Source organism: Talpa occidentalis, unplaced genomic scaffold (genome assembly GCF_014898055.3).
Source record: "Talpa occidentalis isolate TD23 unplaced genomic scaffold, MPIMG_talOcc4v2.1 talOcc4.14, whole genome shotgun sequence".
Lineage (NCBI taxonomy): Eukaryota > Metazoa > Chordata > Mammalia > Eulipotyphla > Talpidae > Talpa > Talpa occidentalis.
The window spans coordinates 35,324,215-35,352,101 of NW_023601433.1; the positions used below are offsets into that span (position 1 = coordinate 35,324,215).

Sequence of the window (27,887 nt, forward strand, 5' to 3'; positions counted from 1 at the left end):
TTTCACAACCCAGAAATCCTCTTCTCAAAGAAAGTATGGAAAGAAAATATTTTATTATTGAGATATGGTACACATTTTAAGCAATCTGATAAGCGATTGCAAAAACAAGAAATCTCACCATTTGATGAAATCAAGGAGATACAACTTGTTATATTATGTCATGGGGCGGGGGGAATTTTGCCATCCTTCTGGGGTCTTCTCAGGCTAGATGAAAAAATAAAGTAACAGACAGATTAGTGGGAGAAAAGTCCAAATTTAACTACAGACATATGGAGAATTTACATGACTATAAATTCTAAGTAAATGGGACAAGCCAAGGGTTTATATCCTGAACAAAGTAATGTAATGGGGTCTGGAGCATCAAAATGAGGGAAGGAATCTCAAGTGATGAGGAGGGGATTATTTTACATAACAAAACCTTTTTTCTAGAGTGCTCTGACCCTCAATATTTATAGGCCGAGGAGAGGGCTCATAGGTCCGAGGGCTCATAACTCCTAGGCCACAAAGCTGAAAAAAATAGTCTATCTACTCTTGAAAGGGATTTATAGACATTTCCAAGAAAACAGAAAGGACTTACAAATTTTCTAAAGTAAATGAAAAATATAAATAAAGGAAATTTTTTTTAAAAAAGAAGGGAGGAAAGTCTCTTATTTTCAACAGAAAAAAATGAACCTTTTACTTATAATTTGTACTTGTCCTTACATATGAATGGGAAGCCTCCAAGCAGTCAAGTAAGGTATAAACTTAAATGCTATTGGTATTTATATTGTTTTGGTTTGGTTTTGAAGATTTAGCAGTTAGAAGTTAGCAATTGTGTTGGGTTGAGGAGACAGGGGTAGGAGATTGAGAAAGAATGGAGAGCTGTGGCACTTTGCAAGAAGTTTGGTCAAGAAGAAAAATAAGAGAGATCACATTTCCACTAGACAGTAAGGTTTCTGGCTGCAACCAGCTGATAATGGCATGAAGGTAATGGACGAGACCGATTTCAGGGGCCAGGAGAGAGAGCGTATGGACGATGGTGTAGAGTTTTAGAGGGAATGAGAAGACAAGTGGCCAAAAATCAGGTAGAGGAATTCATCTTGGCCAGAAGGAGAAACTGATAGCTCTTCCTTTGAGTCTAGAATGTGAGGAATAAAAAGGAGAGGAGGTATGGGATTAAGCAGGGTTGAATGAAAATGTGTGCATTAAACATTCTCTATAGTCTTCAGTACACTGAAGAGAAAAATCTATATAGCTTGAGAAAGTTAAGGGCAGGCAGTATGGTACCTGTAGTTTAAAAGCCAAAGAGGGGCCTCCCCGGTGGCGCAGCGGTTGAGCGCTGGGTTGCGAAGCTGCCTGCAGCCTCTGCAGCGCCAGTTCTTCCCCGGCCGCGGAGCGAGGGCCCCACATAGCGCGCAGACCTCTCCTGCCACCCGCTGCTCCCCTCAGCAGTGTACTTCATCACTCTGCCTGTTCTGCTCCCTGCTCTGGTTCTGGTGAATTCTCTCATCCTCCCGCACCTCTGACTGTACCCAGTGCTTGTATAAATAAATAAATAAATCTTTAAAAAATAAATAAATAAATACATGAATAAAAGCCAAAGAGATGAGATTCCCAGATTGACATTATAGGATTGTTGCTATAGGTTCATCAGAGGCTGAAATTATGTGATGCTTATTGTATGTCCTGCACCACTGGGCAGTCAGGATGTTTTAGCTGCTAATGGTACTTGAAGTCAGACAAGCACATGCTGAAGCCCAAACTGGTCTATCTACCCTCACAAGGGCACAAAATTGACAAAAGTTCCACATGCCATACTACGTTTTGCCATCTGGGTGACCCAGACCACTTGTTTAATTTCTCTGGATCTCTGTTTCTTGCAAAGTGAGAGGATTTACCTATTGATCTAATTCTCTTAATCCTGTTGAATCTATTATTGGGTAGAAATCCATCAGCTAATCAGCAGAGGAGCACTGCAAGTAGGTACATGGTGATGATGGAAGCCAAAAGTAGAAAATTTAAGAGGGTAGGGGTAGAAATGATTAACATAGTCATTAAACAAGCTATGTAGAAAAACAGACTAACAGGAGGTACAGTCTGAGGTGCAGACCAGGTGGGGATATGAAGGTTGAGGGCCATTGTAAAAGAATCAACAGTCCTTCCAAATTAACCTAGACAAACCAAATATAGAAAAAAATCCTTAGGTGCCAACACTAAAAATAATTAATTTAACAGCATTTAATAATCCCACAAAGGAATAAACCCCTCCCAAAGAGAAGAAGACTATATCAGTGCAATTTCTGCACTGGCAAGAGTCAGCTCTTCTACCTGCCTGTGACTATGCAGGCCTCTCTTTTAACAAACCTGTCCCTTTCAGGGGTGGCTCTTTCTGCCTGCTTGTCTCTGTGCAAGCATCCTTTCCTTCCCTTTTTATAATAAACCTGACATTTTAAATATAACTAAACATTTCTGCCTCATGGGGAAACTCAGAGTGTGCAACTGAAAGGGAAACTGATGAAACTTTTCTCAGAGGTAACCCAAGGACCCTGCTCTCTGAACCCAACACCTCTCTGAATTGGATCAATGAGGCTTGTCAATCAATAAAATAGAGCAAAACAACAGAAACAAAGAGATCCTGGTGCAGAAGTAAACTCCCTTTGCTGTTCAGTCTAGACAAAATTGCTCATCACACACTATATTCTATGTACTCTGCCGGGAACTTTGTAATTACTATCTAATTTGATTCTCTCGGCCATATAAATTAGGTTTCACTATTTATTTAACAGATAAAGCACAGAAATAATGTGACTTTCCCAAAATCACTTAGCAAGTATGAGAGAATGAAGATTCAGACCCAGCAATGAGTGTAGCAATGATGTTATTTTTATGACTTCAGATCTAAGAAGTTTCTGTAAACATAATACAAAATTTTCTGGGGACCCTGCCTTAGTCTGGCAGACAAGCAAACAAAGAAATTTCATAGGGTACTTTCTGAATGCAGGAATCTGCTACCTAAAGGTGAGTCAGACTTTTCATATTAAAAATAATTAATAGGCACCCAGCCCTTGCATTTCTGTAGTACATTCATCAGAATGGAAGAGATTAGATTCTTCCTTGTATACCACTAGCATCAACATATCTTTAGATAGGACATCTTTGAATTAGAAGCCCCCCTTTCAAGAATAATTATATATTTTTTAATTTTATTTTATTTTTTATATTATTTTTATAGTCCCCATACAATTGCAAGCCCCTTATTTTCACCTCAACCCTCCCTGTCCCCCCTGCAAAGTGTGTCTCTGGTTCATAGTTGTTCGTTGATTTTGATTTTTTCTTTCTTATAGTTATTCTTTTTCCTGGTCCCTTATTTAGGTTTTCTAGATTCCTGCTATGAGTGAGACCATCCGGTATTTTTCTTTTTCTTTCTGGCTTATTTCACTGAGTATGATCCCTTCCAGCTCCATCCATGTTGCTGTAAACTGCATGAGTTTATCTTTTTTGATTGCTGAGTAATACTCCATGGTGTATATGGACCACATCTTCTTGATCCAGCCATCTATTTTTGGGCATTTGGGTTGTTTCCAAAGCTTAGCTATTGTAAAGAGTGCTGCTATAAACATAGGGGTGCAGGTGCTCTTTGGAATTGATGTTTCTGTGTCCTTTGGGTGAATACCTAGGAGTGGAATTGCTGGATCGTATGGAAGCTCTATCTTTAGTAGGATGAAGAATCTCCAGCCAGCTTTCCATAGTGGTTGGACCAGTTTGCACTCCCACCAGCAGTATAGAATAATTATATTCTTAATGACCCACTGTTTCTATCTTTCTAAACTATATTTAAACTTGTATTTACTGGAACAGCTTTCAGACTACTGCTTCCCGGGTTCAAATCCTCATTTTGGTTATTTAAAATCAAATAAATGAAATAACTATTGTTGAAAGTTTACTTTAGTTAACACTTCTTAAATAGTAGTTCTTGAAGAAAAAGTAACACATTATATGAAAGTTCAAATTAAGGCCTGGAGGTGATTGAAAGGGTGGGAAAACACCTGCAATAAAACACCTGCAATAAGTAGTACATTTAATATTTGCAGCTGTTAAAAAAATTGAGATTTACTGAATATCCTAACTCGCTAATCCAGCTGGGTTTTTCTCCAACTGTTATTGTGTTTGAGGGGTTATGTTTCAACCCTGTGGAGATGGAAATTAACTGTAGAAACCAAACGGTAATCAAATAATTCCCATCAAAGGAAATAAAAATTCTGTTCCAAGAAAGTGAATTGGCTACCCTCCCCCTTCATGGCAAAAAACAATTCATCCTTTTTTCTCTCCTTAAAGCAAACAATTTCTACATTCTTCATGACCTACTATTGTGTCTGTTACTTACATAACAATTTTCTGGTTCTCTTAAAACAATTTTTCTATTCTCATTAGTGAGTTAAAACCTTTAATATTTATGTATTCATTTTAGTATTTGTATGAGTCATGATTTTTTTCCTTTTAAAACTGTATTTTCATCCTTTGTAGTACCTATTTTCAAATTATCCCTAAGCATTACATTTATTGTACCCAAGTCATTTTATCTGCCTAGTGTCACATAAAGACATAGCCTGTGTGTCCAAAGTATGTGTCCCTGGAGAAAGGAAACTACAGAAGGGAATGGAAGAAGTAATCCTGATCTTTCTTCCATGATGAAATGGTAAAAAGTGAAGAGAGATGGATTGCGCCTGTCACGGGGTAGAGTGAGAGGTACACCCAAACCTGCCTTCTTTAAATAGGTTCTGCCAGCGGCAGCATCAAGAGAAAACATACTCTAGTGCGTAAGACCTTTAATGGAAAGGATCTTTAACACAATTAGTGTCCAATAAAGACAGGAGAAGGGAAAGAATAGATAAGATAGTTTTTCACATGAAACACCCAAAGTCACCCATCCCCTCTTGAATAAATGCTCAACCAAATAGGGTTGACCCAAAACAAGACCTCTGAGACCCAAAAGCCTGCCACAATTCTAAGGCACTTTGTGGTGGGGAACCACAGGAAAAGGGCAGAAGGGGCCAGAGAAATCTAGAAGAAAAAAATCAAAAGCAAAATCAATATAAAAGTTTCCATTTGTTAACCTCCCCGGGGGTCTCTCACCCACATCTGTGTCAAGTGTTGTCTTCCATGTTCCCCAAGTCCCTGGTTCAAGTCCAAGGCCAAGAAGCAAGTGCAGCTTCTTCACATGTCTCTCTGCTCCATGTGCCTCCTCCAGGTCTTTGTTGTGATCTCCTTTTCCTTTCTGCTCAGCTCCACACTTTCTTGGGTGGGACAGGGAACCTGGAACCTCCCCTTCACCTGGGGACCACCCAGTTACAATCTTAATGTGGGAATGGGACTGAGAAAATAGTGAGATAGGTACAAAAATACCTAAGGCAATTTGCCCTTTCTCTGCAGTATGAGTGAAAATCAACAAGTTTGGTATAACAGAAAAAAAGGACTAAGAGAGACAAAAGTCAGCAGATCAAAGTGAATTGCTGTGAAAGCACCCAGCAATCAGCCCTGCCCATTGACACAGATCAATAGAAATTCATGGAGCCTCTGTTACTCTGTCTGGAACTTAACACATACCCACATAAATAGATGTCCAAGAAATGAATCCTTTGTGTTTGGCTTCTATATCTATTAACAATCCTTGTGTTTGGCTCTTCCCCTTTTTCTGAGAAACTCTACCTATCTCAACACTTTTTAAGCCAAATCTTCTGGGAAGGAGGGTTTGAAAAAGGAAAAAAGTGACTGACTGGAAGATTTTCCACCAGTTTATTTTCCTAGGATTGAATCCTTTGATTATTTAATAATTACTTTGTAACTATCATTGACTCTTTTATTTCAGTTAATAGCATGATGGAGAGACAATTGTTTCCTGGAAATCTTGTGCTCACTTTCACAAGGGAGCTAGGAAATGGCACAGAGGAAGCAGAGGCTGGCTCTCCCTCCATCTATGCTTGGGGAGCTGAGGATCCAGAACTACGCACCAATCTCCATGAGGGAAAACAAAAATGCTGCGAGGTTGTCAGATAAAATATAGGATGATTACTAAAATTTGAATTTCAGATTGAAGGTATTTCAGAACAGGCCTTCCCTGAATTTGCTGCTATGGCATGAGGATTATTAAATTTTTGTAACCAATATGTATGCAGTATAAAGAAACAACTGTACACCCACATGCATTATGTTTGAAAGGTAAGAACTTACAATGTTATGACTTTGGGAAACATACTAGACCAGGGCACTGCTAAACCAGAGTTAATCCCATTGAAATGTTCTTACCTTGAAAAAAAGATAAGATATTTTCTATTTTTGCAAGAGCTTTTTAACTTGGTGTATTCCCATTTGTTTAATTTTCATTTCCCTTGCTGTTGAGGTTAAGTCCCTAAAGACATTTCTATCAGTGATGTCAGGTAATGTATCAACTATATTTTCTTCTTGTATTTTGTTTCTTTCAGGTTTTACATCCAAGTCCTCAATTCACTTTGAATTTACTTTTCTCCATGGAGTTAGAGAATGATTCAGTTTCATTCTTTCACACGTGACAGTCCAATTTTCTCAGCACCATTCGTTGAAGATATTTTCTTTACTCACTTATATGTTGTGACTTGTATGCATATGTATTTCTGCATTTTCAATTCTGGGTTCCATTGATCCATGTATTTATTTTCATTCTAATATCACATACTCCTATTTACTGTAGCTTTACAATATGATTTAAAATTGGGTTACGTGATACTTCCTTTTTTTCCCCTCAAAATTGCTGCAGCTATTCAGGTTCTTTTCTGGTTCCATAAATATTTTAGTTCTCATTTCTTGAAAAATACCCTGGGAATTGCTTTGAATCTGTACATTGTCTTTGGTAGAATAGTCCTTTTGAATAAGTTAATTCTCCCATTATACCAACATGCAATATCATTCCATCTTTTTGTGTCTTGTTCTATATCTATTAACAGTGTCATAGTTTTCACCTGCTTTGTTAAATTTATACCTAGGCATTTAATTCTTATGATGCAATTATAAATGAGATTATTTTCTTAATTTCTTTTCCTTCTCGATCATTATGAACATAAAGGAATGCAATTGATTTTTCTGTGTTAATTTTTAATTATACACATTACTGTGCTCAATTATTGCTTCTAGTAGTTTCTTGGTGGAGTATTTAGGGTTTTCTAACTGAATTATCATATTATCTGCAATTAATGATAATTGCACTTCTTTTCCAACATGGATTGTGTTTGTTTCGTGTTTCATTGTTCTAAGACATCTACTTCTAAATTAAAGAGAAATGGATATTCTTGCCTTGTTCCTTATTTTAAAGGAAAAGTTTTCAGTTTTCCACTGTTAAGTATGGCATGGGTTTGTAGCTTTGTAGTATGTAATCTTTATTATGTTGGGGTAGATCACATCTATCCATTTTGTTAAGTTTATTTATTATCCATAGCTTCTCTATCTTGTTAAATACTTTCTCTATATGTGATCCCATGTGATCATATGATTTTTGACCTTACTTTTGTTGATGAGGTATATTACTTGATTTGCATAAATTAAATCATCCTTGCAACCATGGAATAAATCCCACTTGGTGATAATAGATTATCCTTTAATATATTGTCAAATTTTGTTTGATAGTATTTTGTTGATACTTTTCACATCTATGTTCATGAAAGCTATTTGTAATTTTCTTTTTTTATTATGCCCAGTTTGGTTTCACAATTAGAATAATTTTGGCTTGCTAGAATGTGGCAGAAATATAACCTCTTCAATTTCTTTTAAAGAGTTTGAGTAAAAGATATATATATATGTATATATAATTGTTTGAGGTTTTTTTGGGTCTGATCCTATCTCTTTGTATGATTCCTCATTTCAACTGACTTTTTTTTTAGTTATATTTATTGAGGTAATATTGATTTACATCACAATATATCTCATAGTAGTACAGATTTATACCTCTATAATTGTATGTTATTTCACCACACCCACCATCAAAGCCCCAGTAATACTTTATGAGACACCCCTCTTCCCTTTGCTTCCATTACAACCACATCCCCCTTCTATTAGCCTTAGTCATAATCCAATGTATTATTTCCCCTACTGTTTTCACTCCTCCAACTCTCCTTTCCCTCCCCCTACCTTCTGGGATACCTCAACCTATGGTCAGCTTTCAAGATTTGTCTAACCTTTGTTTGGTTTCTTTATATTCCATATAGAAAAGAAATCATCCAGTATTTATCTTTCTCCTTCTGACTTACTTTGTTTAGTATAATCCCTTCCACCTTCATCCACATTACTGTAAATTGCACGAGTTTATCTTTTTTGATTGCTGAGTACTATTCTATGTGTATATATATCACAACTTCTTTTTTATCTGTAAAATATTTATTTATTTATATTTTAGATCATTGTTCTTTTTGTTTTTTTTTAATATTTTATATAATTCTTACATCTTTTTTCATCTTTGCACAATGTATGCATTTTCATTTTGGTTATATTCCCCATACAATTGCACCCCCCCTTCCTTTCCCCGCACCCCTGCTATGAGTGAGACCATCCAGTATTTTTCTTTTTCTTTCTGGCTTATTTTGCTGAGCATGATCCCTTCTAGCTTCATCCATGTTGCTGTAAACTGCATGTATTTATCTTTTTTGATTGTTGAGTAATATTCCATGGTGTATATGGACCACATCTTCTTGATCCAGTCATCTATTTTTGGGCATTTGGGTTGTTTCCATAGCTTAGCTATTGTAAATGATGCTGCTATAAACATAGGCGTGCAGGTGCCCTTTGGAATTACTGTTTCTGAGTCCTTTGGGTAAATACCTAGGAGTGGAATTGCTGGATCATATGGAAGCTCTATGTTTAGTAGCTCAAGAAATCTCCACACAGCTTTCCACAGTGGTTGGACCAGTGTGCACTCCCACCAGCAGTGCAGGAGAGTTCCTTTTTCTTCACAACCTTGCCAACATTTGTTGTTGCTAGTTTTTTTTAATATGTGCCATTGTCACTGGTGTGAGATGGTATCTCCTGGTAGTTTTGATTTGCATTTCCCTGATTACAAGTGATGTTGAACATTTTTTCATATGCCTGTTGGCCATTTGCATTTCTTCTTCAGAGAAGTTTCTTTTTAGCTCTTCTGCCCATTTTTTGACTGGATTATTTTCTTTATTTTTGTTGAGTTTCATCAGCTCTTTGTAGATTTTTGTGATCACTCCTTTATCATTAGTGTTGGGTGCAAAATGTTCTCCCAGTCTGTGGGGTTTCCTCTTTGTTTTGGTTATTGTCCCTTTTGCTGTGCAGAAGCTCTTTAATTTGATGTAGTCCCAGATGTTTATCTTTGTCTTCACTATCACTGCTTTGGGTGATGTGTTTGTAAAGATGTCTTTGATGTGCATGTCATGTAGTGTTTCACCTATATTTTCTTCTATGTATTTTATGGTTTCAGGTCTTATGTCTAGTTCTTTAATCCATTTTGAGTTGGTTTTTGTGCATTGTTTGAGGCAGTGGTCAAGCTTCATTCTTTTGCATGTAGCGACCCAGTTTTCCCAGCACCATTTATTGAACAAACTTTCTTTGCTCCAGTGCATATTCTTTGCTCCTTTGTCAAATATTAGTTGACCATAGATCTGTGGGTTTATTTCTGGATTTTCTATTCAATTCCATTGGTCTGTGTGTCTGTTCTTGCTCCAAAACCATGCAGTTTTGATGATTATGGCTTTGTAGTATAGTTTGAAATGTGGGAGTATGATGCCTCCATTTCCTTCCTTTTTTTTTTTTTGCAGAAAAGCTTTGGCTATTCGGGATTTTTGGTGATTCCATATGCATTTCATCAATAATTGTTATATTTCTTTGAAGAATGTCATTCAGATTTTTATTGGAATAGCATTGAATCTCTATATTGCTTTTGGTAGGATGGCCATTTTGATAATGTTAATTCTTCCAATACACGAGAAGGGGATGTCTTTCCATTTCTTTGTGTCTTCTTCTATTTCTTTTAACAGTGTTTTATAGTTTTCTTTGTATAGGTCCATTACCTCTTTTGTTAGATTTATTCCCAAGTATTTGATTTTTTTGTTGTTTCAATAATAAAAGGGATTTTTTTTTTATTTCTTCTTCTTCAGATTTATTGTTTGTGTATAGGAAGGCTACTGACTTTTGCGTGTTGATTTTGTATCCTGCCACTTTACTGAACTGATTGATGAGTTGAATTAGTTTTTCTGTGGAGTTTTTGGGGTTCTCTATGTACATTATCATAGCATCTGCAAATAGTGATAGTTTAACTTCTTCTTTTCCTATTTGGATTCCTTGTATGTCTTTCTCTTGTCTTATTGTTCTGGCTAGGACTTCCAGTATTATATTGAAAAGCAGTGGTGAGAGTGGACACCCTGTCTTGTTCCAGAACTTAATGGAAATGCTTTTAGCTTTTCTCCATTGAGAATGATACTGGCTGTTGGCTTGTCATATATGGCCTTTATGATGTTGAGGTATGTTCCTAGTATCCCAAGAATTTCAAGGGCTTTTTTTATTTATTTGAATTTAATTTTTATATTCCCCATACAATTCCAATCCCCTTATTTAGACTCCAATCCCTCCTTTCCACATCCCCCACCCCACATAGAGTGTCTCTTGTTCATAATTGTTTCTTGATTTTTTTATATTTTCTTTCTTATACTTATTCTTTTTCCTGGTCCATTATTTAAGTTTTCTACATCCCTGCTATGAGAGAGACCATCCGGTATTTTTCTTTTTCTTTCTGGCTTATTTCGCTGAGCATGATCCCTTCCAGCTCCATCCATGTTGCTGCAAATTGCACGTGTTTATCTTTTTTGTGTGCTGAGTAATATTCCATGGTGTATATGTACCACATCTTCTTTTTTTTTTTTTTTTTTTTTTTTTCAGGCAGACAACTTGACTTTTATTGAACTCATTACGGAGTTTCCCTGAACTGATCAACACAACTGCCATGGGCACTATGTACAGACAAGAGGGAGGAGTTTTATTTCTTGGTCTCTTCCTCCTTGGACAGAGTCTTAATGATCTCCTCCTTCTTGGCCTGGAGCCGCTCCTCACGGCGTTTGCGGGCTTCCTTGGTCTTAGACCTGCGGGCCTCAGCCTGGTCCGCCAAGAGCTTCTTGCGAGCCTTGTCTGCCTTCAGCTTGTGAATGTGTTCCATGAGAATCCTCTTGTTTTTGAACACGTTTCCCTTCACTTTCAGGTACAGGCTGTGATACATGTGGCAGTCAATCTTCTTAGATTCACGGTATCTTCTGAGCAGCCGGCGCAGAATCCTCATCCTCCTCATCCAGGTCACCTTCTCTGGCATTCGAGCATTGGCAGTACCCTTTCTCTTACCGATGCCCATATGCCTGCCCTTCCGGCGAGCCAAGGTGTTTTTCCGGCATCTAGCCCGGGAATGGACAGCTACAGGCTTCCGGATGATCAGCCCATCTTTGATCAGCTTCCGTATCTGCTGACGGGAGTTGGCATTGGCAATTTCATTGGTCTCATTGGGATCCAACCAGACCTTCTTTTTGCCACAGCGAAGGACACTGGAGGCGAGCCTCTTCTGAAGCCTGAGCATACTCATGGCTGCGGCCGCAGCGCCGAAAGGAAAAGCTGTACCACATCTTCTTGATCCAGTCAAGGGCTTTTATCATGAATGGGTGTTGTACTTTGTTGAAAGCTTTCTCAGCATCTATTGATATTATCATATGGTTTTTGTATTTCTTTTTGTTGATGTGTTTGATGATGTTGATTGATTTTCTGATGTTAAACCATCCTTGTGTCCCTGGAATGAATCCTACTTGGTCGTGGTGAATTATCTTATGGATTCTGATAGCTAAAATTTTATTGAGGATTTTTGCATCAGTGTTCATTAGGGAGATTGGCCTGTAGTTTTCTTTTTTTGTGTTGTCCTTTTTCGGTTTTGGTATTAGTGCAATTTTGGCTTCATAGAACGTGTTTTGTATTATCCCTTCCTTCTCAATTTTTTGGAAGAGTTTGTGAAGGATAGGTACTAATTTGTCTCTGAATGTTTGGTAGAATTCATTTGTAAATCCATCAGGTCCTGGGCTTTTGTTTTTGGGGAGGTTTTTGATTACCATTTCAATTTTGCTGCTTGTAATTGGTCTGTTTAGGTGTTCTATTTCTTTTTTAACTAGCTTTGGGTGATTGTAGAGTTGTAGGAATTTGTCCATCTCTTCTAGATTGTTAAACTTGTTTCCATATAACTGTTCATAGTAGTTTCTGATTATTCCTTTGCTTTCTGCTGTGTCCATTGTGATTTCTCCTCTTTCATTTGTGTTCCTGTTTATTTGTGCTTTCTCCCATTTTTCCTTTGTGAGCCTGGCTAGGGATTTGTCTATTTTATTTATTTTTCGAAGAACCAGCTTTTGGTTTCATTGATCTTTTGGATTGTTTTTTTAGTCTCGATTTCATTTATTTCTGCTTTGGTTTTTATTATTTCTTTTCTTCTGCTGGTTTTAGGGTTTTTTGTTGTTCTTTTTCTAGTTCTTTGAGCTTTGAGATTAGGTTGTTTCTTTGAGTTCTTTCTTGTTTCTTGATGTGAGCCTCTATTGCTATCTATTTTCCTCTTATTACTGCTTTTGCTGCATCCCATACATTTAGGAAATTGTTGTCATCCTTGTCATTCAATTCAAAAAATTTTTTAATTTCTTCTTTGATCTCCTCATTAGTCCAGTGGTCTTCCAGTAGCGTGGGTTTCAATCTCCATGAGGTAGGAGAGTTCCTTGCCTTCTTTTTATGGTTCATTTCTAGCTTGATGCCTTCATGGTAAGAGAAGATGGTTGGTATAATTTCAATCTTGGTGTATCTGTTGATGTTTGTCTTGTGTCCCAGTATGTGATCGATCCTGGAGAATGATCCTTGTGTTCTTGGAAAAATGTATACTCAAGATTTTTTTGGGTTTAGTGTTTTATAGATGACTGTTAAACCCAAGCATTCTAGATCCTTATTTAGAGCTTTAGTGTCTTTAGTTATTTTTTTGTCTCATTGATCTTTCCATTGTTGATAGTGGTGTGTTGAAGTCTCCTACTACATCTGTGTTTTCTCTGATGTCTGTTTTCAAAGATGATAATAGTTGTCTGATATATTTTGCTGTTCCTTCATTTATTGAGTATATGTTAATGAGTGTTATTTCTTCTTGAAGTATTGTCCCCTTGATCATAAAGTAGTGACGCTGGGGTCTCTTTTTACCTTTTTGAGTTTGAAATCTGTTTTATTTGATATAAGTATAGCTGTTCCTGCTTTCTTTTCTGGTCCATTTGCTTGTAGGATTTTTTTCCATCCTTTAACTTTAAGTCTATTTTTATCTTTTGTAGTTAAATATGTTTCCTGGAGACAGGAAAAGTTGGGTTTTGTTTCTTAATGCAGACTGTAACTCTGTGTCTTTTTTTTGAAGAGTTCAGCCCATTTACATTTAGAGTTAATATTGATATGTTAGCATCTGTATTTGCCATTCTGTTTGTCTTTCCTTTGATTTTATTTATTTATTCTTTTAATAACTTTTTTTTTTTTTTGGCTTTCTTCCATTGTTATTCGTCCCTCTGAGGTTCTGGCTTTAGGACTCCTTGTAGTATTTTTTGGAGTGGGGGTTTAGTCATAATGAAATTCCAGAGTTTCTGTTCATCTGGGCAGGTCCTTATTCTTTCTTCATAGAGGAAGGAAAGCTTTGCAGGATAGAGTATTCTTGGTTGGCATTTGTTGTCTTGGAGTCTGTTGACTATGTCCCTCCACTCTCTCCTTGCCCATAGTATTTCTTCGGAGAAGTCTGATAATGAAGTCTCATTGGTTTTCCTTTGAATGTTATCTGTTTCTTCCCTCTGTCAACTTCATTATTTTTTCCTTGTCTTGGATTCTTGGAAGAAAAGCAAGCTCTCTTGAACCAGTTAGTCACTTTGTGAATGCAAAGAAAAAAATTCTTGAAGGAAATTAAATGTGATAGTTCAGTGAGCACACCATTGATAAAGTGAAACAGTCTCGTTGCTGAGATAAAGTTTTAGTGTTTTGGATAGATCAAACCAGTCACAACATTCTTTTAAACCAAAACTTAATACAGAGCGAGTCTCTAACTCTTGTCAAATCTAGGAAGGCTGAGAGAGGTGAGGAAATTGAAGAAGAAAAGTTTGAAGCTGACAAAGATTGGTTCATAAGGTATTATTATTATTATTTTTTGGTTCATAAAGTTTAAGGAAAGAAGCCATCTCCATAACATCAAAGTTCAAGGTGAAGCAGAAAGTGCTGTTGTAGAACATAGTGGTAGCAAGAATTTTAGAAGATCTAGATAACTGATGAAAGTAGCTATCCTAAACAGGTTTTCAATATTTTCTAATTGCACTATGTAGATTTTTTACAAATAATACTGTTGCACATTTAGTATATTACAGTATAAAATAAATGTAACTTTTATATACACTGGGAAACTCCCCAAAATTGTGACTCACTATATTATGATATTTGCTTAATTGCTGTGGTCTGGGAACAAAACTTGCAATATATCTGAGATATGCCTGTACTAATTTTGAATTAATCCATTTTTCCCTGGGTTTTTAACACTTTGTGCTTTTTCATTTCTGAATAAAATGTATATGTACTACATTTTTTTTATTAAATGTTACAGATAATGACTTCTCAAACAGCCTGTTTTCCAAAGGGAAGGCAATGTGTGCAGAGTTCTAGCTAACCAGCGCTGGCCAGGTAGCATGAATCAGAAATGAACCTTTGTGTGTAAGTCACAGGAGTCATAGAGTAATCTATCCTAACTGATCTATAGTTGCCTTTTTACTGAATGATATTTCACATGCATCTAGCAAGAGTTTTGCATGTAGTAAGTCCCTAAGAAATATTTGTTGAATGAACAAATGTGTAGGAATGTGACTAAAGATGTGTCAGTAATATTTCTAATGCCCAAGTATCATCCCTCAGACTGATTTCTGAAGCTTGTAACTTTGTTATGAGATTTGTACTCTTTTAGGGTAAGCATTATTACCTATTAAATGTTTTTTTAAAAGTCTGCTATTTTTGAATTCATTAATATTTTTAATACAAAGAGTATGCTAATTCAAAACAAAGAGGGAAAAAAATATTTGAATTGTGAAAGAAACCCTGGTAATTGGAAAGAGGGAAAAAGAGTCATCCATTTGTAGGTCAGATTATATTGAAGTAAATACCTTTGTTCTAGACTCTGGAACATGAAAGAGTTGGGCATCTGTCTCTAAAATCTTATTACACAAATTATCTATGATCATGGAAATTCTGTCAGCATTAGCATGATTTTTTTTAGTTTTATTATTTTAAAATAGCTTTACTGAGATATGACTTGCATAAAATAAAATTAACTAATTTTAAGTGGATGGCCTCATAGTTTTTAATGTTTGTAGTCAATCACATAAGCTACCACAATCAAGATATAGAAGAATTCTACCCTCCATTTAAAGTTTCATAATGGATTTTTGCAGTCAATCCTCTTCCCCTACCCCAACCAAGAGCAACCAGTAAGTTTTTTGTCTCTGTATTTTACTGCCTCTAAAAGTTCACATAAAGAGAATCTTACTATTTATGTCTCTTGTTTTTGTTCTTTTGTTTAATAATACTATTTTGATAAAACCACACATATATGGTCAATTAATCTACAACAAAGGAGCAAAGAATATACGCTGGAACAAGAAAGCCTCTTCAATAAATGGTGTTGAGAAAACTGGACTGCAACATGCAAAAGAATGAAATTAGATTACTACCTCACACCATACACACACTCAAAAAAAAAAAAAAAAAAAACAAGTGAAGATGGATAAAAAACTTGAATGAATGACCTAACACCATAAAATATATAAAAGAAAGCATTGGCAAAACACTCCAAGACATACACCTCAGAAAAATCTTCAAGGATTCTTCTCCAGAAGCAAGGAAACAAAGGAGAAGAAAAACAGCTAGGACTATATCAAACTAAAAAGCTCTGTACAGCAAAAGAGACAATAATCAAAATGAAGAGACATCCTACCGAATGGGAGAAAATATTTGTAGATCATGTGATGGAAAAGGGACTGATATCAAAGATTTACAAAGAACTTACACAACTCAACAAATAAAAAGTAAACAACCTAGTCAAACATAGGCAAAAGAACTAAGAAGACCTTTCTCCAAAGAAGAAATGCAAATGACCAACAGGCATATGAAAAAGTGTTCAACATCACCAGTTATCAGGTAAATGCAAGTCAAAACCACAATGAAATACCACCTCACTCCAGAAGAATGGCCCACATTAAAAAACAAAAAACAAAAAACTGGAAACAACAAATGCTGAAGAGGATATGGAGATAAAGGAACACACTTACAATGCTGGTAGGAATGTAACTGGTCAAGCCACTATAGAATGCTGTGTAGAGGTTCCTCAGAACATTTAAAATGGATGATCCAGCAATTCCACTCCTAGGAATCCACCCCCAAGCACAAAAACACAATTCAAAAGTAAATCTGCACTTCTGTGTTGTCTGCAGCACTACTTACAATAGCAAGATATGGAAACAACACAAATGCCCCCAAATAGACTAATGAATCAAAAAGTTGTGGTATATTTACGCATGGAATATTACTCAGTGGTCAAAAAATTCAAAGTCAAGTCATTTGCAGCCACATGGATGGAGCTGGAAGGAATTAGGCTAACCGAACTTAGTCAGAAGGAAAAAGATTAGTACTGGATGGTCTCACTTATATGTTGAATATAGAGAAACAAACAAAAGGTAAAGAATAGGTCAAAACTAACAAGTTGACCACAGAACTGAGGCATACAGCAGAGAAGGAAGGGGGGCAAAAGGTAGGAGGAATGAACACAGAAATATGGTGATGATTCACAGGGATATGGTGGTGGGAAAACTATGAGGACTACAGAAATGTAAGAAAAATAATTTACTTATAAAAAATACTATTTTGAACCGATGGTATTTTTGAGTAATATATTTTTTTATTTTATTGCTCAGTAGTATTCCAAAGTATGCACTTGCACAATTTGTTTATACATTTACAAACAGATGAACAATTGGGTGGTTGATAGTTACTGTTTGATAACTTTAGTGTATTAAAATAAACATAACATAAAATCTACCCTCTTACCAATTTTCAATTATACAATTCAGTGACATTTACTACAGTCACAATGTTGTACAACAACCACTACAATATGTTTCCAGAAGTTATCATTGTCCCAAACAGACTATTATTTCCACTCTTTGATTTTATTATTGCAATGTTCAACTCTCTATCTAATAGGTAGATAAAATCGTTCATGTCTGTGGTTGGATTGTGGAGAATCATTCTCATCTTGTGTATTCCTTTGAGTCCTCAAGGTATCATGCATTATAATTTTTTGTCTGCCCATTTTGCTAATTTAGATTTCCTCATTTTAATTTTTTTAAAAAAGATTTATTTTATTTATTTATACATGGAACTGGGCTGTAGACCAGAGTTGCGGGGGGAAGGGTGAGAGGATTCAACAGCGACAGAGTGGGAAGTAGAACAGGCAGATCTATTGAACACACTGCTGAGGGAGCAGTGGGTGAGACAGGAGAGGTCTGCTAAGCCATTGGGTTAGCTCCCTGATCTGGGATAGAACTCACGCTACAGTGGTTGGTGAGAACTTGATAGTGCTGAGACTTTAATCCTTCATGACCAGGGAGGCCCTTTTTTTTTTTTTCAAAGTTTCTAGCAGTACCTTAGAAATTTGAAATACTTCCACTTTTCCAGTAGGTTGGATTTTTAGATTTTTTTTGGTTTTGTTGGCTTCTGATCCTGCAGCTGCTGAATCAGTTGGTGGGAAAGGGACCTATATAGGTGCCAATGTGCTGGGGAGGGACTGGCTTGTGTTTGTGGCCAATATCCTTGATGTCTAGGATTCTAGACCCAAATCATTGCCATCTGTGCATTATCACTGTATTTCATGAGGTCAGTGGAGAGGAGGGAAGCATACTCCAGTGCACTGTACTTGTTCTTTTTTTAATGGCGACTTGTCCTGTGGGGATTACCCAAGTTCCTCTGTATTTTTATCCCCTTTGTTTAAGGTGTGCACTTCCACACATTAAGCTTTCTCCTCCTCAGGGTTGTTGGCTGAACAATAGCACTCCCATATTTATGAAAGTCTCCATTCCATAACCACAGCATCCAAGAATTTCTCTCTTCTCACCTCTTGTTAGATGAATTTTCATGTCCTCCATGTACCCTCTTGTACAGTTTCTGCTAGTCTGTGATGTGCAAGTGGTGTCCCAGTTTTGCCACAAGCTATGGGACTCAGGGTGTAGTGTCCTTCTTGTTAACTTGTATGATTTTCTTAGGAGCAAGTAGTGGGTTGTCCTCTAATGCCATCTTCACCCTCTCTCAACTTCCGTATAAAATTTAAAACCCCCAAGGTCAGATGTCCTACATCCCTCTGTGCCTAGATGAATATGAGTGAACAGACACTGTGTGGAGGGCAAGTTCTCCAAGCAGCTCTCCAGTTCCTTGCACCATAGCTCCTTGAATCTTACAAAACACACTGACAGTACATAGGTGGCAAATGTTGGGTCTAGAATCCTAGAAAGGAGGGATATTGGAGATGTCATGGATATAATATTTAATTTCTTTTAGCATGCTCTTTAGGTTTTTTTTGTTTTGTTTTGTTTTTGTGCCCAAGTCTTTTGCCTGTCTGGTGATATTTATTCCTACATATTGTGTGTGTGTGTGTATATATATATATATATATATATATTCCTGTAATTTTGTTGAACTAATTTATTAACTCCAATAACGTGTGTGTTTGTGCACATGAAGCCTCTCGTGTTTCTACATATGTCAACATGTCATCTGCAAACAAAAATAATTTTGCTCCATTATTTCCAATTTAGATTCTTTGTATTTCTGTTTCTGACCCAACTTCTTGAACTATAATTTTGATACTGTGCTGAATAGAAGTGGTAAAGCAATAATCCTTGTTTTGTTTATAGTTTTTCACTGTTTTGAATAAAAATGGACATTTATCTTATGTGGGCATATATTTTATTTCTCCTGGGTGATACCTGAGTCAGATTGATGGGCCCATTGAAAGTATGTACTTAATTTCAAAATATGTGATCAGACTCTTTTCTAAAGTGGGTGCAACATATTTCTTCCTTACAGTTGGGATGAAATATTGTACATTCTCATCAGCTCTTGGTTTTGTCAGTCTTGCTTGGTTAGACAATTATAATTGTAAATTTTTGTTTTTTCAATAAGTTCTTGTGTCATATTTTCTTGCATTTCCTATGAGTTGTGATTCTGACCATATCATTTATTAAAATAAAACAAACAGGAATGGATATAAAATTGGGAACTTTTTTTGTCATGTACCCTCTACTGTGAGCTTTCCAAAAAAATAGATTTTTAGGTCATATTTTACCAAATTATTAGCCAATTTTTAGCAAAAATTAAGAGTGAACAAGGTAAAATTGTACTTTTGGTATTCCATTCTCTTCAATTCTCCTTTCCTTACCATTTTTCCTTGTTGTCCTTTTATATAAATATGATTTTTTTTGGAAATGTATCTTATTCCTTTTGTAAAGTAACTAGTTCTAATAGTTCTAAAAATTATTTTAAATTTTACATATAATTATAGAGTGAAAGATTTTTGCTTTTGCTAAAGAAATAGAAGGGGGAAAAAAAGGTAGAATGAATTTTGTTAAATGAAAATCATGCCGGGTATTGTGGCACAAAGGAAATTATCACATACACTTTTATCACACATTAATTGTATTAAAGTTCTTTTCTATTAAAGGTTTTTATTCGCTAGAGTATGTTTTGTCTTGATGTGGTGGATGGCAGAACCTATTTAGAGTAGGCAGGTTTGGGGTTCTGGGATCCCCTCTCCCTGCCCAGTAATGGTACCCACTGCTTAGGCAGCGATGGAGAAAGAGCTGGTCTTGCCTGATGGCTTGTGCTGTGAGGCTCTAGTTCAGAACCAGAAATATGGAAGCTAGGCATGGAATGTACAATGTGATGAAAGTTCTTTGATAGGGAGAGGCTGAGCATCCACAAATGCACTACATCAAGTTCTGCTTCTTTCCTGTGTTTTCCCCTGATTCCAGTAGATATGTTTAATTTTCCTTACAAGTCCTTGAATTGTTAAACATTTATTTCCTTACATTACACTTAGATGTTTATTTGAATCTCTTGTGAGTAGGGTGTGAATTGTTTTTAAGATTCATTTATTTATGCATACAAGAGTTCTGGGGTGTAAGCCAGAGGTGGGAAAGTGAGAGGATTCACCAGAGACAGAGTTGGGAGCAGAACAGGCGGATCCACTGAAATACACTGCTGAGGGGAGCAATGAGCGAGACAGGCAAGGTCTGGTGTGTAATATGGTTTAGCTCCCTGACTGGGGATCAAACTCATACTGCAGTGGCTGCAGATAACTTCATAGTGCTTATTTCACTGAGCATAATTCCTTCTAGCTCCGTCCACATTGCTGTGAATGGCATGAGTTTCTCTTTTTTGATTGCTGAATAATATTCCATTGTGTATATATACCACATCTTCCTGATTCAGTCATCTATTTTTGGGCATTTGGGTTGTTTCCAGGTTTTACCAATTGTAAATGGTGCTGTAATAAACATGGGGGTACAGGTATTCTTTTGAATCACTGTTTTTGTGTCCTGTGGGTAGATCCCTAATGCGGATTTGCTGGGTAATATGGTAGCTCCATTTTTAGTAGACTGAGGAACCTCCAGACAGCTTTCCATAGGTTTGGACCAGTTTGCACTCCCACCAGCAATGTAGGAGAGTTCCTTTTTCACCACATCCTTGCCAACATTTGTTGTTGCTTGTCTTTTTGATATGTGCCATTCTTCCTAGTGTAAGGTGGTATCTCAGTGTGGTTTTGATTTGCATTTCCCTGATTACAGGTGATGTTGAACATTTTTTCATATGCCTGTTGGCCATTTGCATTTTCTCTTTGGAGAAATGTCTTTTGAGTTCTTCTGCCCATTTTTTGACTGGATTGTTTATTTTGTTTTTGTTGAGCCGTGTGAATTTTTTGTATATCGTTGTGATCAGTCCCTTATCAGTTGAATGGAGTGCAAAGATTTTTTTCCCAATCAGTGGGGTGTCCCTCTGTTTTTGTTAATTTCTCTTTTTCTGTACAGAAGTTTTTTAGTTTGATGTGATCCCAGGTGTTTATCTCTGCCTTCACTATCACTGCTTTGGGTGATGAATCTTTAAAGATGTTTCTGAGATGTATGTCTTGTAGTGTTTTACCTATATTTTCTTCTATATATTTTATGGTTTCAGGTCTTATGTCCAGTTCTTTTTTTTTAATAGAATTTTTTTTTTTAGATTTATTTATTTATTTATATAAGCACTGGGTACAGTAGGAAGCACAGGAGGGTGAGAGAATTTACCAGAGCCAGAGCAGGGAACAGAACAGGCAGACCAACGAAATACACTGCTGAGGGGAGCAGCGGGCGCGGCAGGAGAGGTCTGCGTGCCATGTGGGACCCTCACCAGGCCGCGGAGGATTGAACCGGTGCTGCAGAGGCTGCCGGCAGCTTTGCAGCCCCATGCTCAACCGCTGCGCCACCAGGGGAGGCCCGAGTTCTTTTATACAATATGGGGAGAATTTTCTTGGCAGAGACAATGGTGGTTTTTATCTTGTGTATTTTTGTGTCTCTCCTTCTGTCCAATACCTACCTAACACCTTTCTTGCTGTTCCTAGCCAGAAGTTTCCTTAGATTTGTAGCAAGCTTTTGGGTCTCAGTAGTCCCAATTTAGTCTGAGCCTATTGGGTTGACCATTTTCCCACAAGAGGATGGGTAATTTTGGAAGTTTTATTAGAAAAGTACTAAGAAAATCCTTTCTTTTTTCTCTGTGCACATTAATTCTATTAAAGATCTCTCCCACTAAGAGTGTGCTTCCTTTGCCTTCACATGCATGGATGACTGAATCCCTTTTAGAGTCTGTACCTTTTAACAGTTTGTGATCGCTGGGTGCCTCTTGGTCACAAGAAAACAGGAATTGGAGTTAAGACTGGGGGAAATAAAAATCAATGGATTAATCTTTAACAGAAAAAATTCTTTTATTTTTTTTTTAAGATTTATTTATTTTTATACAAGAACTGGGGCATAGGCCAAATGTGTGGGAGGGTGAGATAATTCACCAGAGACAGAGAGGGGAGCAGAACAGGCATATGGACTGAAAACACTGCTAAGGGGAGCAGAGTGTGAGACAGGAGAGGTCTGCTGCACCATGTGATTATCTCCCTGGCAGGTAGGGAATAGAACCCGTGCCCAGCGCTGCAGAGGCTGCAGACAGCTTCACAGTGCTGCACTCAACCGCCTATGTCACCAGGGAGGCCCACCACAATAAAAATTAATAAAAGTAAATATAATGACTTTTAGAATTAAAAAAACAAAGCAAAATGTTTGGGACAGAAAAGTTCCATATTACTCAACTAAGACCAAGCAATGAGGTTTGAAATCAATGTCTTTAATTTTTTTTTTCTTACATCATTGTTCATTTTTGTACAATATTTGATTTCCCCCCTCAGGTGTAGTCCTCATAATTCTCCCACCAGCATGACTACCATGAACCACCACCAGAGTTCCTTATGCTCTTCCCTCTGTTACATTTACCCCATCTCTCCCCCTTTCCCCTGCTGTATGCCTCAGATCTATGGTTTGCCTATAAGTTTTGTCTTTTTCCTGATCCTTTATTTCCCTAGATTCCCCTTACAAATGAGACCATCTGATATTTTTCTTTTTCCTTCTGACTTACTTTGCTGAGACTAAACCTTCCCAGCTCCAACCATGTTATTACAAATGGAATGAGTAATATTCCATTGTTTATATACACCATGTCTTCTTTATCTATTCTTCTGTTTGGGGGCATTTGGGTTATTTCCATATCTTAGCTTTTGCAGTTAAACATATGAATGCAGTTTACTTTTGAATTAGTGTTTTTGTGTTCTTTGGGTAGATTCCTAGGAGTGGGACCACTGGGTAACTCCATTTTTAGTGTTTTGAGGAAGCTCCCCACAGCTTTCCATAGTGGCTTGACCAGTTTGTATTCCCCACCAGCAGTGTAAGAAGGTTCCTTTTTTTTTTTTTTTTTTTTTTTTGTGGGACCCTCTCTGGTGGCCTGGAACAAACCAGCGCAGCAGGGGCTGTGGACAGCCTCGCAGCCCAGCGCTCAACCGCTGCGCCACCAGAGGAGGCCAAAAAGTTCCTTTTTCACTACATCTTTGCCAAAATATGTTGTTTTTGTTTTTGTTTTTGATTATGGGCCTTTCTTACAGGTGTGAGGTGATATCTCATTGTATTTTTGATTTGCATTTCCATGATAATTAGTTATGTTGAGCATTTTTTTTTTTTTCATGTGCCTTTTGGTCATTTGAATTTCTTCTTTGTAATAGTGTTGCTTTAGCTCTTGTACCCTTTTTAAAAAATATTTATTTATTTATGCATACAAGAACTGGGATACAGTCCAGAGGTGTGGGGTGAGAGGATTCACCAGAGACAGGTGGGGAACAGAACAGGTGAAATGACTGAAATACACACTGAGGGGAGCAGCAGGCGAGTCAGGAGGGGTCTGCTGTGCCATGCGGGTACCTCCCTGGCCGGGGATCAAACTTGTGCTGCAGTGGATGCCCATAGCTTCATAGGTTGCATCTTAACCCCTTGTGCCACCAGGGAGGCCCTCTTCTACCCATTTTTTGATTGGGTTGTTTGCTTTGTTGAGTTGTGTAAGCTCTTTGTAGATCTTTGATATCAGTACTTTGTCAGATTATGTTGTGCAAATATTTTCTCCCATTCAGTAGGGTGTCTTTTCACTTAGGTTGCAGTCTCTTTTGCTGTACAGAAGTTTTTCAGTTTGATGCAGCCCAGCTGCTTATCTTTTCCTTTATTTTCTTTGCTTCTGGAGATGAGTTCTTAAAGATGTTTCTGAAGTTTATATCATGGAGTGTTTTCCTTTGTATATTTTATGGGTTCAGTTCTTATATCCAAGTCTTTTAACCATTATGAGTTGATATTTGTATAAGGTATGAGACAGTAGTTTAGATTCATTCTTTTGCATATGGAAGTCCAGTTTTCCTAGCACCATTTATTGAAGAGTTTTTCCTTGTCCTGGTGTATATTCTTTCCTCCTTTGTAATAGATTAGTTGACATTATATGTGTGGTTTTATTTCTGGGCTTTCAATTCAGTTCCATTGGTGTATGTCCATTTTTGTTCCAGTGCTATACTGTTTTATTATTAAGGCTATGTAGTAATTTGAAGTCTGAGAGTGTAATACCTCTATTCTTCCTCTTTTAGTCAGGAAGGTTTTGGCTATTTGGGTCTTTTTGTGGTTCCATATTAATTTCAGTTATATTTGCTTCATTTAATTGAAGAATGACTTTTTTTAAAATTGGAATTGCATTGTGTTGGGTAAGATGGCCATTTTGACAATGTTCTTCTGATCCATGAACAGGGAATGTCTTTCCATTTCATGTGTCTTCTATTTCTTTTAACAGTGTTTTGTAGTTTTATTTGTATAGGTCTTTCAACTTTGTTAGATTTATTCCCAGTTATTTAAATTTTTTGGGTACTATTGTAAAGGGGATGATTTTCTTAATTTCTTCCTCTTCTGACTCATCACATATAGGAAGGGTACTGCTTTTTATGTATTGATTTTGTAACCTGCTACTTTACTGAGCTGGTTTATTGTTTGGACTAGTGTTCCATTGATTTTTTTTTTTTTTTAGTGTTCTTTACATATTTTATCATCTCCTCTACGAATAGTGATAGCTTTACTTCTTGAATTTGAATTCTTTTTATGTCTATCTCTTGCCTAATTGCTCTTGCTAGGACTTCCAGTATTGAAAGCAGTGGTGAGATTGTACATCCTTACCTTGTCCCAGAACTCAATGGAAAGGCTTTCAGTTTTTCCACCATCGTGAATGATGTTAGCTGTGGGTTTGTCATATATGACTTTAATTATGTTAAGATATATTCCTTTTGTCTCAAGTTTTTTGGGGACCTTTATCATAAATTGATGAACTTTTATCAAATACTTTTTTAGTGCCTATTGATGTGATCATATGGTTTTAGTTATTCTTTTTGTTGATGTGATGAATTACATTATTGATTTTCAGATGTTTAACCATCCTTGTGTCTCTGGAATAAATTCCACTTGTTCATGTGTATAATCCTTTTAATGCTTTGTTGGATTCAGTTTGCTAAGATTTTATTGATGATTTTATCATCATTGTTCATTGGGGAGATTGGTCTGTAGTTTCTTTTTTGTGTGTTGTCTCTATTTTTGTCATTAGTGTGATGTTGGCTTCATAAAATGTATTTGGTAGTATTCCTTCTTTCTCAATACTTTGAAAAAGGGCCTCCCTGGTGGCGCAAGGGGTTAAGCTCAGCACTGTGAAGCTATCCACAGCCCAGCCTAGGTAGCAGGAATTCGATCTCTGGCCAGCCAGGAAGCTACCCACATGGCACAGCAGACTTCTCCTGTCTCACTCACTGCTCCCTCCCCTCAGCAGTGTAATTCAGTCAATCTGCCTGTTCTGCTTCCTTCTCTGTCTCTGGTGAATTCTTTCACCCCCCTGCACCTCTGGCCTGTACCCCAGTTCTTGTATGAATGAATAAATAAATCTTTAAAAAAGTATTTTGACAGAGTTTTAGCAGGATAGGCATTAGTTCATCTTTGAATATTTGGTTGAACTCTCTTGTGAAACAATCTGGCTCCAGGCTTTTGTTCTTTGGGAGGTCTGTGATTCCTGTTCCAATTTCCATGCTTATAATTGGTTTGTTCAAATTTCCTGTATGAGTCTAGAAATTTGTCTGTTTCCTCTATGTTATTGAATTTGTTTATATTAAATGTTTATAGTAATCTGTAATAATCCTCTGGATTTCTGCTGATCAGTTGTAATTTATTCTCTTTTATTTATGTTCCTGTTTATTTGAATGTTCTCCCTTTTTCTTTTCGAGCCTGGCTAGAGGTTTGTCTTTTTTTATTTTCTTTAAGAACCAGCTTTTGGTTTTAATGATCTTTTGTATTCTCTCATTTCTTTTTCATTTATTTCTGTTTTGATTTTTTAATTACTTTCTTCTACTGGCTCTTGAGTAGAAGAGTTTTGGGTTTTGTCTTGTTTTGTGTTTTGTTTTGTGTTGTTATAACTTCTTTGAAATGGGACATTAGATTATTTCTTTGGGTACTTTCTTGTTTCTTAATATATGCCTGTATTGTTATATTATATCCTCTTAATATTGCTTTTGTTGTGTTCCGTATGTTCTGGGAGGTTTGATCTCATTGTCATTAGTCTCAAGGGTCTCAAGGTATTTTTTTATTTCTTGTTTGATTTCTTATTAACTCAGTAATCTTTCACTAGCATGTTGTTCAGTCTCCATATAATGAGTGATCTCCTTACTTTCTTTTTGTGATAATTTATAATTTTTTACCTTTATTGTCAGAGAAGATACTTGGTATGATTTCAATCCTTATGTATTTGATGTTTGTCCTATGGCCCTGTACATGGTTGATCTTGGAGAATGATCCAAGTGTACTTGAAAAAATAAGAACTATTTTTTAGGGTATAGTGTCCTATATGTATCTATTAGGCCTATATGGTCTAGATCTTTGTTTAGGGCTATTGTGATTTTGTTTGTTTTCTGTCTGATTGATCTATCCATTATTGAGATTGGGGTGTTGAGGACTCCCACCACATATGCATTTTCTCCAATGTCTGTTTTCAGAGATGATAGTAATTTTCTAACCTATTTCATTACCCCCTCATTTGGTGAATATATATTGATAAATGTTATGTGTTCATGATTTATTGTCACCTTGATCATTATATGTGTACATTCTTGCCTCCTGTCATTTTTTGTAGCTTTAAGTTTTATTTAATGTGATAGAATTATGGCTGCCCTGACTTCTTTTGTGTATCTCTTGCTTATGGGTTTGTTTCCCAACGTTTTACTTTCAGTCTATGTTTATTTCTGGAACAAATGTGCATTTCCTGGAGGCAGCAGAAGTTTTGATTCTGTTTTCTAATCCAACCTGCTACACTGTGTCTTTTTATTGGTACATTTAATACATTAACTTTAAGGGTAAGTGTTGATGTGTAGAAGTCTGTTATTGCCATTTTGTTCATTATTTTGTGGTTCTATTTAATTTCTTGTTCAGTTCTTTATATTCATTTCTCTATCGGTTGAGATCCTAATATTACTTGGAGTGAGGGATTAGTTGTGGTAAATTCCTGAAGATTTTGTTTGCTGAGAAAAGTCCTTATTTTTCCTTCATAGATGAAGGAGAGCTTTGCAAGATAGAATATTCTTGGTTGGCATTTTTTTTGTCTTGGAGTTTTTTGAAAATGTCACTTCATTCTCTTCTTGTCTGTAGTGTTTCTTCAGATAAGTCCAATGTTAGACCAATTGGTTTTCCTTTATAAGTTATCTGTTTCTTCCTTCTCATCAGCTTCATTATGCTTTCTTTGTCTTGGACTCTTGGAAGATTTACTACTCTGTATCTTGCTGTAATTTTCCTTTCATTGTAATATGTAGTTACCCTTCTAACTTCCTTTATGTCTATTTTCATCTCCTTCAAGGTTGGGAAGTTTTCTTCAATTATTTTCTTTTATAACTTTTCAATTTCCTTCTCTCTCTTCTCCTTCAGGGATGCCAATGACTCACATTTCCTTTTCTCATGGAGTCAGATAATTCTTAAAGTTTTTTTTATTCTTTTTACTTTGTCTTTTTTCTTTTTTCTGTTTGTATCTGTTTCTTCAAGATTACTGATTCATTCTTCCATTTAGTCTATTCTGTTTTCATGGCTCCACACCCCCCCCCCAAGTTTTTCACCTCCTCCATTGATTTTTTAATGTCATAC

At 36.5% G+C, this 27,887-nt stretch overlaps 1 protein-coding gene across 1 annotated transcript; it reads right to left on the reverse strand.

Moving 5' to 3' along the window:
• Positions 1-10,962: 10,962 nt before the first annotated feature.
• LOC119245234 (60S ribosomal protein L19-like) lies at positions 10,963-11,610 on the reverse strand. The gene has a single exon (XM_037511468.2). The coding sequence runs from the start codon at positions 11,582-11,584 to the stop codon at positions 10,994-10,996; it is 591 nt and encodes a 196-aa protein (XP_037367365.1). The 5' UTR covers positions 11,585-11,610; the 3' UTR covers positions 10,963-10,993.
• Between the last annotated feature and the right edge of the window lie 16,277 nt (positions 11,611-27,887).